The sequence below is a fragment of the Protomyctophum parallelum genome, assembly GCF_964188405.1.
Source record: "Protomyctophum parallelum genome assembly, chromosome: 12".
NCBI lineage: Eukaryota > Metazoa > Chordata > Actinopteri > Myctophiformes > Myctophidae > Protomyctophum > Protomyctophum parallelum.
This window is the reverse complement of record NC_139712.1, coordinates 27,048,565-27,064,972: the sequence shown is the minus strand read 5'-3', so window position 1 is coordinate 27,064,972 and position 16,408 is coordinate 27,048,565. Positions and strand designations below refer to the sequence as shown.

The window sequence follows — 16,408 nt, the reverse complement described above, 5'->3', positions numbered from 1 at the left end:
GACTCACCCAGTGATCATTTTGGTCGTCATTGATGTTATCAAGTGCCACAGATGCCTCAGGAAACGTGCATTGAAGGCTAAACTGTACAGAAGTCTGTAGGGAGTGAAGGAGAAGACAGAGATTGATTCGTCTCACATCTGATGTTTTTATTGTTTACTTATTTTTCCTCATATCGACCTCTTCAACAAAAAGGAGAAAAGAGGAAATATGGAGATATTAACCCATTAAAACTGGGAAAGCATCCACGGCCGTTTAGATTTTTGCGTCGGCTATTCAAAAATAGCAGATGTACAAGCTCAGCCAGCTTGTATATCTGCTATTTTTGAACACATTTGAGAAGTGTGAGAAGGACTGATTAAGAAGGCATTCAGAATGGGCCTCAGATCGATGGGTAGCCGACACAGTCAGTGTGTAAAGTGTAGAGTGGCTTTCCATCTTTCCGTCTCGAAGCTTGGATTGTTAACTTTGCCCAATTAACCAGAAGACACACATAAAAAAACAGGGGAAAGGTAAATACCGCTGTTAACCAGTATTTCCCCCAAGGAATTTTCTTGGACCTATTCTCTCCCCCCATATACCTAGCGAGCTCTGAAAATGGATTAAATGAGCCATTAAGCTTTATTTAGGCAAGGCACCTTCCATTAGTAAACTAGTTGTTAGCAAGGGTATCGGGCCCGGGTCATAAACAGCCATTCTGGCTTCCTGCTGGAGCCCCATTTAACTTAATGGTCACAGAGGGAGACAATGGAGTATGGGGGGAGGACAAGTGGGAGGGGGGTGGCCCTCGACGTGACCCCGGAGCATCAGCATGCTTCCACACTCACACTGAATTACATGATAACAGAAGGGAGGGGGGTGTACTCCACATACCTCCCAGTACTGGCCTGGTACTCAACAGGCCACAGCACCCAGGTGTGAAGCTGATCTTTGTTCAAGTGTGTTGTGTGTGTCTATTATGCTCCGACTGGGGATTGTAGTGCCTTTTCACACCGAGGGTTAACAACAGGTGACAATAATGTGGTAAGTAAGCTGACAAGCTAAATAAAGTGCCCCCTTGCATATAATGGGGTCTCTGTCTGGGAGTCGAGCACAAGTGCTCTGGCACCTATAAGCATGCCTGTCTTTAATGGGCACATCTCCCATTCACGACACACGGTAGATAGGAGGAAAGGTCAAAACGGGCAGGGGGGGGGGGGGGGGGGGGGGGGGATGGGAGCGAAGGAGACAAAATCGAGGGGAGGGACAGGAAAATAGTGGAGAAAAAAAGACCTCATGCAGAACTACACTCATGTCAATGTCAGGGCCAGGGTCCAATCCCTTACTGTCGAGCAGCACGCAAAATCATTTCGGAATGGAGTATGGAAATGAGGGAGAGTGACAGCCGCCCTTTAATAAGGCTTGAGAAATGGTTGGAGGCGAGCCCCCGTCGTCTGTCAAGTTACTACAAGGCTCAGGAGAGCAGCGAGGAGTCAGGCGTAGTGCTCCGGGTTCTTAACAGTGATGCGGGTGTTTGATTGAAATGGGAAACAAAGCACTAAATGCCGGCTGACACGCTGATTTACAACCTGCTAGAAAACCCAAACCTCCATTTCAATCACGGAATGAACCGCTAATAAACAAAGTAGGGGGCATCAAATGGGGGTTGTGTTTTGTGCGTGTGTGCGCGCGCGCGCGTGTGTGCATTTGCATGCGTGCACACATGTTGGGCAGCTTGATGAATCTCACCCGGATCATTGCATTTTGAAAGTAATGAAAATAATTTGCATTTCGGCAGAAAATAAGCCACTGGTGTTTGGGTGACATTTTCCAGTTTCCACCATTAGAAATATATATATTTAAGAATGCTGAGCGAGGGTAACATTTCCCCCTTCAATCTATAAAAAGACTCCTGTGTGTTCACATAATTTAGCGCCATTATCTCATGTCAACTCCAAAAGTAACTTGTCAACCGTTCAAAGCTCATCTGGGGTTCACTTTCATCAGACAGATGCCCGTTAGCGGCAGAGTGCTACGTTAGCCAAGGCTAAACAATCAAAGTGAGATTACACCAAACACCCAACACAGAACAATCAAATGTAGATTACACTGTACCCGACTAAAAAGACAAACACGCAGGCTAGGTGCAACATGGCACTTCCATTAAATCAGAATATTCAAACACCACCACCAGGCTTGAATCACTGGGCATCTTTTTGCCTTTAAGTATCCGAGAGGTCGGGGTCAGCTTTCAGTTTCTGCACATATTTATAAAAAAGGGTACTACCGGCTTGGCCGGGTTGAGGACCAGCTGACCAAATGGTCTGCTTTCCTCTCTCTCTTTTTTAAAAGCAGTAAATCAAGCCTGGGATGCAATTTGCTCCCCTTAGCCTCTTGTAAAGCTATCCCGTCCACTCCTGCAGTGATTAATCTTTCTCAGTGAGCTAATTATTTTGTACAGATATCCGATAATGATGGAGGACGAAGGGCAGGATTTATGGTAAAAGCGGCGGGACGGAGGAAGCCGTAAAAAAAATGAAGGGGATGAAAATGCAGAGGAAGAGGAGGAATCTCTAAACTCTGTGGAAGGAATTTGTAAGGAACACTGTAGCAACATCTGAATCGTTTTCTCTAAAGGTCAGCCGATATCTCGGCCATTATTGGACTTTTTTGTATCTGTATCTGCCAATTGTGTCCTGATTTCTAACCACTTTCTACCTGTTGTCCCTCCATAATTTTGGCATGACGGGATGCAAAGCATTGTGAGCTTGTAAATCTTATAAATCTTCTTCAAAGCAATATTGACCTTAAAAATGCAATATCGGTATTGAAATTATGTCAAAATAATGTATCGATTTAGCCATGTTTGTAGTTGTTGAAAGTAAAGTGGAAAAAGCCTTTTGTGAGGAAGGCCTGGGCTACACGTACCGTGACATTTTCTGTACGTTCTCAGCTACACGAACACAGTATTTTCGGATGCTAAAACTGTGGTTTTTGTAAACAGATAAAAATGAGGGGATTTTCCAAAATATCTGTTGTAAAGAGTGTATGATAAACGATGATGGCACAGCTCAATTTGTAAATAGCCATTGTTGCTTGCGCCTGGATACTACAATGATGGTGGATATCTATCCGATTGTTTGTTTAGCGCTGTTTAAGAACAGTTGTGTCAGTGAAACAAAAGGTTATAATAACAGCTTGTGCCAAATTTAACTGATGAGCATTCCTTAACGCCTCTGATCGGGAATTCACTCCCGTGTTCAATGCGTTTCTGCATTTGTAGGTCTGTCACAAATATTACATAATCGTCATTCATTTCTCATAATCATCTAAATTGTTTCCACGTTGAAAAATGTTCATCAAAAATGAGAATATGAAATAGCTGATCCACAAGCTTACAAAGCACCATTATGTGACGCGTTGCAAGCTTGTAGATCAGCTATTTCTGTTATTTGTACCTTTTTGTTATAACAAACATTAATACATTTATGTGTATTTCAGTTATTTTCCCGTGCAATTTTTTATTATGATAAAAAGTAAAAAGAAAAGTATGTTTAGCCCCTCCTATGTCCAGCTTTTGGTGTGTGTGCACAAACTTTGTCCTACATAAACATTAAAATCCCATTGACAATGAATGGACAATTTTGAGTGTTTGTGTAAACAAACATTGCGTAACACAAACATTGATGACGAAGGTGAGGATGCAAATTGTGATTGGCCAGAATGAGATGATATATGGTGATAAGAGCGCCCCTCACTTCACACAGGTGTGATTTCTTTATTTATATGTTCAATGCCAAAAACACAATTAAATTGTTAATCTCAATTATTAGTGTGACATTTAATCTTCAACTTCAATTTGTAATTGTGACAGTCCTACATGTGTACAGAGAAAGTTTGGTCGTATGGACAGGGATTTGTCTATTTTTAACAGGACGACATTATCTGCCGATTTAATCAATGAGTTCCCATAGGATCAACAAGTTTGAAAAATGGTTACGTCAAAGTACTATATTTTACATTGTGTGTTGCATTCATTTGTGCATCAATAGGCCCAATAAATCAGGTAAAAGCCCTCTGTTTTTTAGAAGTCTGCATCTGCACCGAGAATAACTTACTGTTATGTTACTGTTACTGTGTAAGGTAAACTCTATTGGAATTGGAAGCTTGTACTGCAATATCGACCAAAATTCCAATATTGTGCATCCTCAAAAAGTGTCCAGCAAAGGCACATGTTTACTCCCGACGTGGCCGTCAACCTGTCTCTCTCACACACACACACACACACACACACACACACACACACACACACACACACACACACACACACACACACACACACACACACACACACACACACACACACACACACACACACACACACACACACACACACACACACACACACACACACACACACACACACACACACACACACACACACAAAGAAGCGTGCTGATATACTCGCACATCAACGGTTAGCTTCCTGGTTTGGCTCCAGTAATCATTAACCAGGGGAGGTGATCTTCCATGAAGCTCTCAGCTTAGATCACCCTCTGTCAGTCAGAACAGCCCCACCACCCCCAATTCTGACATCCTGGTCCTAATGTAATCAGCCAGAGAGAGAGAGAAGGGGGGTAAATTGCCCTCATCCCAAGACTGACAGATTCCCTGACATCCCTGCTTCCTCTGCCGGTTGTAAAATGTCAGCGGGTGAGGACCACAGATAACCGCCTGCCTCCCTTCACTGTTATTTACACTGCTGCTTACAGCACAGAAAACACATAAAGCCACAGTTTCCCTCTCAATCACGATGGGCCTGTAATTAACATCCTCACTCTCTAACGCAGGAGCTGATCCCTCAAGCATCCGTGTGACATATAAGAGTAATGTTCAGTTGACCGCTGTTTTTGTGCTGCGGATGTTTCCGCAATGCAATGCAAAAAAAACATAATCGTTTTCTTTTTCTGGCTCCAAAAGACAAAAGGCATAATTATGAGGATTTAGCCCTACGCTTTGACAAAGGACATTTAGTACATGGTAGCATTTCGTTAAAAAACTAAACAAATTATGCCACCTTTACAAGAGTTGTGCCACCAACAACGTTGAACTGAGCAGCTGACCCACGCGTGTGGCACAGACCCTGTCGAGTGTCAAACATCCATCCTGGTGACGTATTAATAATCACCTGGTACACAAAAGACTTCATTCGCAGACATGCATTCACTGGTCAGAACAGTAACACATGCATGTTGTACACACACGCGCACACACACACACACACACACACACACACACACACACACACACACACGCTTTCTAACAAACCCATTCCATAGAAAAGCATTTCAGAGCTGAATCCAAGTTGATGCATTTATTAAACCAGAGCTTCTCAAAATGGGAGTCCACAGCAAAATTTGTCTACAAGCTATTTTCAAAGAATTATAGAGAAATTGGTAAAAAATAATTAAACATTTTAACACAAATCATTTTATGTGTCACTGGCACAAAGTCTTTTCAGATGAGGGTCCGCGGGGCAAATACATATTTATTTAGTGTTGGACTGACCTGACTTTGGGCACCATGAGACGATGCTGCACCATGAGCGTGTGACAGATGGAGGCCATCTTGGTGAAGACCTCCTCGCTGGCCGAGTCCCTCCACACCAGGTTGAGCAGGGCGTTGGTCTGCTCCTTGGTGTCCAGCTTGTGGACACACTCCTCGGTGATGAGCTGGAGAGAGATCCTGTCGTCCTGGCGGGGATCGGAGGCGAGAGAGAGCTCAAAAACTCGTCTTCATTTTTCAGTTTTCTGAAAAACCTATGTTGCTAGATCAGTGGTTCTCAAAAAAAAAAACCTTGAACAATTTCAAAACAGGTGGCTACCTATTATGAGCAGATGCCTGAAGAAGGTCTTTGACCGAAACGTTGCCAATAAAGTTAGTTTTGCAAGTGCAGACGGTGTGCGGGTCTTTGTGCACTTTATGTGCATTTTCCTGAATACATTGAGCCCTGCCTACGCACCCGTCTCAGAGCATACAGGTGTGCATAAGACTTTGTTGCCTAAAACATTAACAACACAAATGTTGTGCGGAAGTCCCTGGCACTTTTTCTTTAGATAGGGGTCTGCGGTGCGTGTGTGTGTGTTCCTGCATGCGTGCGTGTAAGAATGTGTGTTGTTGTGTCTCTACCTGCATGGGCAGAGGATGGATGCCGCCATCATCTTCATCCTCTGAGTCACTCATGACCTCAAGTCTGTTGCTGCTGTCTGACACTGGCAGCAGGGGCAGCAGGGTTTGCAGGGCCCGCAAGTACAACAGGAGACCCTCCTCTGATAGCGAACCTGACAAAAAGCACAGCTTTGACTCACATTATGTAGTTCACGTTAGGGCCGGGGTAGATATGACTTCAAATTAATAGCACGATTATTTCAACCCACCCCCCCACCACCACCCTCCACTCTGAACTCGATTCTAACCCCCAAACCTGAAAGTTGAACAGTGTTCAGTGTTCAAGTGTTCAGGGCATTTCTGAATAATGAGAACTGTGAATCTGAAGAAATTCGGTTGGTTACTTGGTTCTAAATCTAGGTTTTGAGATTTTGTTACTTCAAATGAATGATAGGGACTAAGAGGTTTAAATAGGGACTTAATTATGTTAGAAGGAGAGAAGGAAGATGTCATTCAATGTGAGTAGATGGACCATCACTCAGACTCGGGGCAGGAAACCACCTCTTTTGGCTCCAGGCCACAGTGGCTGGTAAAATAGGGCATCTTTCACCGCAACAAACATTGATATCTTTCATGTGAAAAGACATTATTCACACATTTTCTACAGCATAATGTGTTTTCAACGAAGCCACTGCATTCCATTCACGGTACGGTAAGAAAATCAACTTGCAGAGACTTTAACCTTGCTCGAGATAGTTTAAGTAATCCAACACAGTGAACTTTATTTTTCGTCATAGTTCTTCATTATGCCTTAATAAAGCCAATACCTCCTCATGTACTGTATATAATCCCTGTCACTGTCAAGCCTTGCCGTTTGGTCTGGGTCGCCACTTCTTTTCACCTGACAGTGAGGAGTTTCACTAGGAGTATGTAAAACGAGCAGAGGAACACACTATTCCTCATAGCTCCACTCCATGCTGAACTATAAGAGTGGCTACTGCAGGGACTGAACTCACCCTGGGAAGCAGAAGGTCCCAGGTTCAATTCTCAGCCCCACAATGTGTCACGGTGTCTCTGAGCAAGAACTTTTATGACCCCGGTCCTGCACCCGTCCCGTCCCCCACTTGAGGAGCACTCAGCTGGATGAAGCTGAAAACTGAATTTCCCCCGTGGCATAAAATAATTTAGGTCTAATTACCTTCCCCGGAATCACGGCCAAAATGAGTTTGTTATAGTGCCTTGCCAAGCTATAGGCCCCATGGAGGAATCAAAACCCCAGTCTCCACGGTGGTGGGCAGGTACTTTACTCCTGTGCCACCTGGCCGGAGGCCAGCATTTTAATGCATTTTATTATAGCACGGATTGAGTCTAGCCGCTCTATGACGTTTAGCCAACCAACACTGATTGGCTTAGATAGGCAGCCAATGATGAAAACATTTCCACTAGGTCGCTAGTGGAAACTGGAAAGGCGTCCAAAGGCGCCCATAGCAACGAGGGCGTCACGGGATAGGTGTCCAAAGGCGTCATGTGGCACTGAATGAGTGTTAATGTACAATACGTCCCGTTACGTTCAAAATAAATACAGTTACCAGCCGCAGTGGCTGTTGGGAGAAGATAATAACAAAAATACCAGCATTTGACTGGCAGACATAGTTATATCCTTTAGATACTGAATCATCTGGTGCCTCTCTATAAATCTGTCTCTGCTGGAGTTTATACTGCAACTGAGTCATATTTGCACCTCATAAAGCCCCACACAGTGTATATAAACATATAGAATACCAGAACGCACGGTTCAAAACACAGTCGCCCGAGGTGAAATTCTGGGAACGGTCTCTACTTGGTATTCCTAAACGTAAGCTCAGTAAACTATGCCTAAACCTAACCTCATTCCAAACCTTAACCTCGGTGCCTAGTAATAACCCTAAACTAATTTCAAACCTTATCCTCAAATACAAGAATACAAGAACCGCCCCACCGAGCGGCCGGTCGACAGAAAAACATTAGGGTGAGGGTGTTTTGAGACGAGCATTCCGGTTACCAACATATACTGTACACCACACACAGAGGGTATGCGCATGCATAAAGTGAATGGCAAATCGAGTGGCAAAGTGAGAGGCAAAGTGAGTTTAACATTGTTTAATGCAATCAGATAGGACTTTTCTGTTTGGATGTATGGGCTGTCAAAGCTGTCAAAGCCAGAAAGTATTATTTTTCCTGCACAACTTCCGGGTTTGATGTCACGTGCATATTTTCTAAAACTCAATTCCAATTTCATAATATGTATAATTTGAGCACAAAGCGGCATTCCAAGATATTCACTAAAATAGTAACATTTGTAATGGTTAAATAGTCTGCTTTGAATCCATATTTATAACAAATATTTATGTATTTCACCATAGACCTATCAGGTTGAGCATATCAAACAAGTGGCAAATGTTGATACTGAATTAAGGTGGATTATTTTATGTACGTAATCTTTTCATTGTAACCTCAGAGTACACCAGAATGACATACTACTGTAAAAGAAAAGGTCAACATTTAGTAACATAAAATTCTTGTGTTATGAATCAAGGAGCCAGGCCTTCTGGCCTGACAAATAGATTATTGTAAAGCAATCTGTTCAGATTCATGCCATTTTAATATAATTCAGCACTGCAATGTGTTCCAAGTTCAATTCAATAGGCCAATGTGTGCAGTCGCTCACTTTATCAAAGTTAGTGTAGCCCTCTGGTAAACAATGCTGCCTAACCCTGGCGTGCACGCTCACACACACGCACGCACACAGGGCGTGGCACATGCACACACATGCCTTTCATTCATTTCACCATGCACGCACACACATTTATTTTATTTATTTCTCCCCAATTTAGTTGTTATGCCAATTAATTCCTCCCCACACACATTTCTGTGTTGTCACTGCTGTTGTATCCTACCGACTCACCTGAGGAGCCCAGACCAGGAGGACGTAAGCCACAGCCCCACATGCACACACACACAACCGCCACACACCACACAGAGTACATCAAGGCACATACAGACAACATACACAGGTTGTCTGTACATAAGAGCACACAACGTGTCATTTAGGCCAGTGAGCCACATACCTAGGCAGTTCTCTCCCGCTGAGAGGACAAAGTAAAACAGCCAGGGGGCCTGGCTCTGTGCTGCCGAGGAGGACACCACGGTGGTCTGCAGGGAATCCAGGAAGGCCTCGAAAGGGAACAAGAGACTCACGTCGGACAGTGCGGGTATAAAGAAGTGAAAGATCTGCTCTGTGAAAGGGGCTGAGATGAACTCCTCAGTGAAGGCCGCAAACACAAACTGCCTGAAAGAAAGGAAGCAAGAAGCATGCGTGTCATTTTAGAGTTGAGATAGTATTATTTTATACTATTACATTTCGTTTTTTTTTTTTTTTTAACTCAAATCCTTGCTCCTGTGGGTCTCTGGAAATAAATATTTTGAGATGGGGGGGGGGGGGTCCGCAGGCAAATACATATACATTTGGGGGACATGAAAATGTTTGAGAACCACCAACATAGAAACATATGTTTTTCGGAAAACTCTTAGGATTTAGAAGACATGATTAGAATCAGCCTCAGGTACCTCTTTTGAATGGGTTAAATGGGTAGAAGAAATACTTTACGTATCCCCCTACTATCATAAACACCATCCATTCTGTTGCATTCATAACACCATACGTATCAACTATCAAATATCCAATCTTGCTGGCTGCCACCAAAGATTTAATGTTAACATTGAAACAAGCAACACATATTTTACATATGAAATCCAGGTACTTTTCATTTTCGTTTTAAAACCAAAGACTTTGATCTGAAACTATAGCTGATAAAGAGACATCTCTGTCAAACCACACGGCAGTGGAACTAATTTCCAGAAAGACTGTTTAACTAAATTTGGATACTATGCACCGTTAAGCGTTCAAAGAAGCTCAAAGAAGCTTTGTAAGGAGATATGCAATGTCACAATGTCTGGCCTGACTGGCCACCTTAACTATATCACAGGTCAGGGAAAACACACAGGAGACAGGGCCAAAGTAATGCCGAGGCATTGTCTAAAACACGCCGTTATGGAATGTGAAAAACTCAAATCAGTTCATAACAAAGAACAAAATGTTTTAACAGAGTGGGCTTGTTCCTCCAGTGTTGTCCTGTCCTTTCAGCTTTGCGAGTGTTCCAATATTTTCTCGTCAAACAGAGCTGCTTTGTATGGCTCAGTCACACATCTGGTGGGCCCGGTCAGATAATTAGCTGTTACAGTCTGTGTGTACACAAGTTTCTCTCACTGCCACCCTGCTTTTCTTCAAAGAAGAAAAGGACTCCTCTTGTCGTTTGTCATTAAGACTGTCTCAAATTGAGGGCAAACAGTTGATATTCTGCACTCTGGCGAGTAAGCGAGTCTAAGGGCATTTTATTGCATGTTGTAAATTGGTCTGTGAAGTAATTACTGCCTTGGTTGGCGTGATGGGTTTAGTGGATGATTTTAACAGTATACACCACAGACAAAGACATTCTTCTCCCGTCTTCTTAATGTTCTCCTCCTGTCACAATCCCCAGGCAATAACTTGGTAAGTGTTGATAAGTTTGTGTATTATGGAAAGAAATGTGTCCTCATGCCCTACTAATCATTAGAGCTTCTGATGATTAATAAGAATCCTCATCCTTGACCACTGACCAGTTCATATGACCAGGCCACCAAACAAATTGCACACAAATATTGGTTAACAACCGATTATCACATAATGGGTACGTATTAAATTCTAAAGCACAGAAAATCAATGATAAAATTGTCAAAACAATAATATAATACGTATTATGTGTCCTACCAAAAACTGTGACAAAAACTGAACAAAGTGAAAACATTTTTAGTTTTTGTGCCAACTTTATTCTGCCACATAAGGTAGAGATTTTAGAGCTTATCATCAAAAAATCTGGCTCTGTTCTGGAGTCACTGCTTAAAGTCCTTAGACTGCAGTTTTTTTTTTTAACTTTCCAGCGTCGTTTCTCCCCTATTACCGAAAAAACGCAGTAGTATACTCTGCAAGGAGGACCTTAACTCTACTTTTAACAAAATGAGATCACATGCCACATGTTCAGAGGGGGAGTGTGATGCTACTGCTGGTGCTCATGGCGGGGACTTCCTGGCTGCACCACAGTGATTTCTGGCTGATGAACATTCCTGACGGCTCAACATTGGGTGGTCTTGTTGCGACAGAAGATCAGAGTTAACTATGGAATTGTGCATTTCTCGTCAGTCAGTCAGTCAGTGTATCACTCAAAATCCCCATACATGGGGAAAGCCCCCATTTATGGTGCCCAGGTCTCGTGAGTCGTGACATCATCCATGAAGTCATCAATATTAGTATATGGTTCTAACATTCCATATGTTGATTCCTCCGCCATCCATCCTTCCTCTTCGATGTCTCCCTTTTGACTGATACCTGTCCATTTAGACTCTAGACGACCTGTTCTCACATACTGTATGTTGATCTGACCTCATCAAACTCTGTACACTCAAGACACGCTCCATAAATGGCCAGTGCATGCGACCTCACCCTCAGGCGTCTTAGTGGTTTAGCTACATTAAGCTAATAGTTGAATGCAAATGTTTCTGAACAAAAAATATATATGTACTAAATGCAAAACCTATTTTTTTCCCCCTTTGGAAAAAAATAATCCAATACATGTAATTTTAACTGATTCCCACAGTGACCCCATCAGTAAGCAACAGCGCCCATCTATGCGCGAGGCCATCGGCTGCTCGGCACAGGCAATCGCTCGCCTAGCGACTCACTTGGGTGAACCTCTTGAACCTCAAGGCCTCGCTATCAGTGCTGCCTTGTTGTTCAACTTCAGACGTGTGCTAAACCGCACCCATTCGGATAAAACACCTATATTTTTGTGTGAGTTCCATACCTTGCGCCTGTTGTGCAGGAGGAGTACGTAAAGTGCAGGGGTTTGAGTATGTGATCCAACAGTGTGCTTGCCATAGGGACAGAGGGAGCATCAGTGTACTCCAGACTGGCAGGCAGCCTGTGGTTCACTAGAATGTACAGCGATCTGTAGTATCCTGAGGGAGAGAGAGTGAGACAGAGAGAGAGAGAGAGTCTTGTACTAGCACCTGAATAAAAGTATAACATATAAAAATGAAATAAAATAACGTACCTTTCTGGACCATAGAGTGCAAAATCTGCTCGATTAATGATACTAAAGAGTTAGCGTCTAGAAGAATCGGAAGATAAGTTCTCTCTGAAGAAAAGATCTCCAGCATCCTCATGGGAACGGCAACATTCAAACTGTCGTCATCAGATTTCTGCAGAAGTCTGGGGAGTATGAGAGTGGAACCAGCGCATGATGTAACTCTGGCTACTACAAATATTTTTGTTTATTCAACTGTTCTGACTCCCAACAGGAGCCAGTATCGATGCCCTAGTACTGTACCTGCAGCAAAAGCCCAGGATCCTCTTGATCTGAAACACACAAGTCTGGCTCTCTGGACCCGCCAACAGCTGCACAAACTGACTGTTGTGTTTCACCAGGTTCTGACACATCCATATCTACAACGGAAAAGCCAATGGGACAAAACATAAGCATCAGGCAACGTCTGTTCTTAACCCCTTTCAACTACCGTCCATCTTTTGGGTATGTCATTTTAGGTGAAAATGGTCCAGATATTTTTATATGTACACCCTTTTATGATCAAAATGTAAAGGGGTGAATGCCATTTCTTTTGTGTAATTTATGACTTATACAATGTCTATGTTTATGTACCTTGAATGCTTCTGAAAAAACCCAACAACAAAGTGAATGGATTTATTTTTAAATGGCTGAAGTGGTTAAATCTGTTGAGATAGATTTAATTGAAGAGCACATCATTTACTCACCAATCGATGTGCATCCACACACTGTCTGTAGAAAAAAATTAGTTGTCTTGATAGGAGAGTTAGACTTCCACTGTCCACCGGCCCCCTTGACTGTGTCTGGCTCACACACTCATCAAACTTGGTCCTCTGAATGGCATACTGGAAAATAAAATGCCAGAGGTCAAACAGAGAGAGAGAGAGAGAGAGAGAGAGAGAGAGAGAGAGAGAGAGAGAGAGAGAATGCTTTTAGATTGTTTTGTTTTCAGTGAGGTGTTAGGAGAATATGTAACTGATCTGTATGGGTGTGTTTGGAGAAGATGGGTGGTGATGGATCAATAATAAAGTGAATGGAAAGTGATGAGGACATGATGTGATCGTGAAACTGAAACAAGGCCTTTGAGAAGTTGCAAATGGCTGCAGACTTACTTGCCGCATGCGATCCTGATAGCCACGTATATAGGACTGGATGATAATGGCATTCTTCAGTCTTCTCCTTTCATCCTGACCGTAACAGAATGATACTTGTTAAAGAACACTTGCAGAACTAAATAATTTAACATTCTGTACTGGGCCTGATTTTGGACATCATGCCTGTATGCATATAGAATAGAGAAGTCCTGGCGTTACTCGCTTACTCCCTGGGTAACGGAAGTATTTCTCTATGGAAAATAACATATTAGGTCACCTTATAATTGTCTCAAATAAGAATAAATAAATGTCCTGGCGATATTGTCAGGCAGGTGGCTCTGTATCGTTTACGATAGTCACTCATATTTGATACAGTATGTGTCTGGCGAAAATTGTATTAGTTCGGCAGCGTTTTGTTTTCTCGCCGTCAGTTGATTCTTCATATCCATACAAACCGCCTGGCTCTTTTTTCACCCCTCTTTGTTCTTATATGAAGCGATATTAAACACGTCTATGGGAATTCAGAATGGGGGGAAACATGAACCACCCCCAGGTAGTTCTTTGGTGCTCGATAGACTAGAGCAGGGATGTCAAACTCAAATACACGGTGGGCCAAAATAAATAAATTGGTAGAAGTCAAGGGCCCAGTCTGGCCCTTGACTTCTACCAATTTATTTATTTTGTGTTTCAACACACGGACGTCCCAGGCAAATAGCAAAAAAGTAAATGCATTTAAAACTGAAAATGCATTATTATTAAGCTCAGTTTCCTGTTCTATGATCCTCACAAAGCAGGACTTGTAGTATTATGGTTGTTATGGCAATATACCAGAAGGCCAGTTCTAATACTAATTAAATATCATCCCGCGGGCCAAAGATAATTCATTCACGGGCCTGATTTGGCCCCCGGGCCTTGAGTTTGACATATATGGACTAGAGCATATTTTACACACATATTACACATTGCATGAACTGTATTCTTCATCCTTAAAATCCATTAAATGAGTATAGACATTGGACAACATTACTTAATAATAATAATCAACAATTGAGCCACTAATGAATCAATGAACTAGTTTTGCACATGTGCTAACACATTGACTACACTGTACACTGTTGACTTAATACCTCTCTTTTTCTTCGTTCTTCTTGAGTGCGGTGCAACAAAGATGCTTTTTCCTCCTGGAAAACATGAAATCTTGGCAATGACAAGCTAGTCCAACACACTCAGACACTATGAATTAACACATAATAAGTCAACACTAACCAGAGACTATATGTTTACATATTATGTATAATTGATTATTGCCATCTTGAAAGTTCACCTTTCTCATCAAATCAAACAAGCATGTTACCTTTCTACTTGCTCCTCCAAGTGATACCTTGGGTCTCGTTTTGAAATCTCCTTCAAAGCTGAACATTGTTACAATATTTCCATTGACTGACAACTTTAGTCAGAAGTTGTCGCTGCTATCTGAATTTAAAAACAACAAAGAAAACACATTTGAGAATGAGTCTCCTGGTTGTTTCTGTCTCTAGTCATAGTCACATTACAAACGAACAAGTAAACAAGAGCGTTAATAGCATGTCACTGTCCATCATCGCTTCTCCGTGTGGCTGTTTTAACCACTATAAGTGCGAAGCTTGGAAATGGCAAAGCCAAGAAGCAAACTATAAACTGGACGTTATGAAACCAAGTTAGCTTGGCTAACAACAACAGCTAGCTCGCTATGTGTATGTTTGCTAATAATGACTCAGCAGCTGTCAGCTTGTAAACGCCGCCACCCATGTACATCTCATCGGTGTGAGCACCGGGCTCAAGCCTCCAGCCTCCGGAGGACTGACCGGTGCTTTGTTGTCCTGTATGTCAGTCGTGTATACGGAACATGATTTTGTTGACATTAGCATATTAGCTGCCTAGCAGCAGCTAGCGTTGATTGAGCCATGCTAACTTATCATCACGGGGGGATTCATTTTCCTCCTGCCCGCAATGAATGCCCTCTTTGACATTTCTCCTGCTTCGAGACACACAATTGAGATGAACGTGTAAATGTTCTATTAAATTGTTTTGTCTTTTTACCTTTGAATACTGAATAAGGAGGGAAGAACGAAAACTCTACTAGCGACAATTGCACAGAATTGTCTGTCTTCTTTTTCCTCTTCTCTCTCTACAAAATCTATCATCAACAACACACAACAGAGAACAGCTATTACCTATATCCGCTTCCTGTAAGGCAAGGAAGCTGATTGGACCAACGTAATGTCAATAAATTGTGGCTCCCTCCCTCGCCGTTCTCTGTCTGTGTCCGTGGTTGTGCTCTGTGGTTCAGTGGTTGTGCGTGTGTACTGCTGCATGTATACTTACTGGACAACTTGAGTATGAATGAATGAAGGAAGGAAAGCACGGTTGCTAGGAAAAAATAGCCTACCTACATGTAACAATTGTGTGTGTGTGTGTGTGTGTGTGTGTGTGTGTGTGTGTGTGTGTGTGTGTGTGTGTGTGTGTGTGTGTGTGTGTGTGTGTGTGTGTGTGTGTGTGTGTGTGTGTGTGTGTGTGTGTGCGTGCGTGCGTGCGTGCGTGCGTGCGTCATCATCATCATCATATGTTGTACCTTACCTTTATGAAACAATAACCACCAATGTGCACCACCACCAGTCCACCACAACAACAATAATAATGATAATAATTAATTAATAAATTACTGGTTACATAAATATGGGTGCACTTTACAATAGTGTATGACAGAACATGTTCAAATTATTTAGATTTTGTATTATTTTATTTTTTATTTTTTTCATCATGTAGCCTAGCAGTAGCCCATACAATATAGTACATTACATTATCGCCTCACTGGAAGCTCTCTGCAGCCTGTGTTAACCCAACCAGTGCAAATGATCAGAGATGTGTGTGATAATTAAAACAAATGCATAGTCTCTCCCCAAAACTGGACACAATTGCAATTAGATTAAATG

The 16,408-nt window shown here is 42.4% G+C and overlaps 1 protein-coding gene across 1 annotated transcript in view; it reads right to left on the bottom strand.

Annotated features, from left to right (window-relative positions):
* The window catches only part of ube3c (ubiquitin protein ligase E3C), a 42,619-nt gene extending 26,977 nt beyond the window's left edge, over window positions 1–15,642 (bottom strand). Inside the window, exons 1-12 of the mRNA XM_083778728.1 lie at window positions 15,516–15,642; window positions 14,791–14,909; window positions 14,564–14,617; window positions 13,455–13,529; window positions 13,050–13,187; window positions 12,607–12,722; window positions 12,331–12,488; window positions 12,082–12,235; window positions 9,253–9,473; window positions 6,167–6,318; window positions 5,546–5,730; window positions 8–94 (exon numbers count right to left, since the gene is read on the bottom strand). Of these exons, the coding sequence (XP_083634854.1) occupies window positions 8–94; window positions 5,546–5,730; window positions 6,167–6,318; window positions 9,253–9,473; window positions 12,082–12,235; window positions 12,331–12,488; window positions 12,607–12,722; window positions 13,050–13,187; window positions 13,455–13,529; window positions 14,564–14,617; window positions 14,791–14,856 (1,406 nt within the window). The 5' untranslated portion in view covers window positions 14,857–14,909; window positions 15,516–15,642. The remainder of the gene's footprint in view (window positions 1–7; window positions 95–5,545; window positions 5,731–6,166; window positions 6,319–9,252; window positions 9,474–12,081; window positions 12,236–12,330; window positions 12,489–12,606; window positions 12,723–13,049; window positions 13,188–13,454; window positions 13,530–14,563; window positions 14,618–14,790; window positions 14,910–15,515) is intronic.
* Window positions 15,643–16,408: the final 766 nt, after the last annotated feature.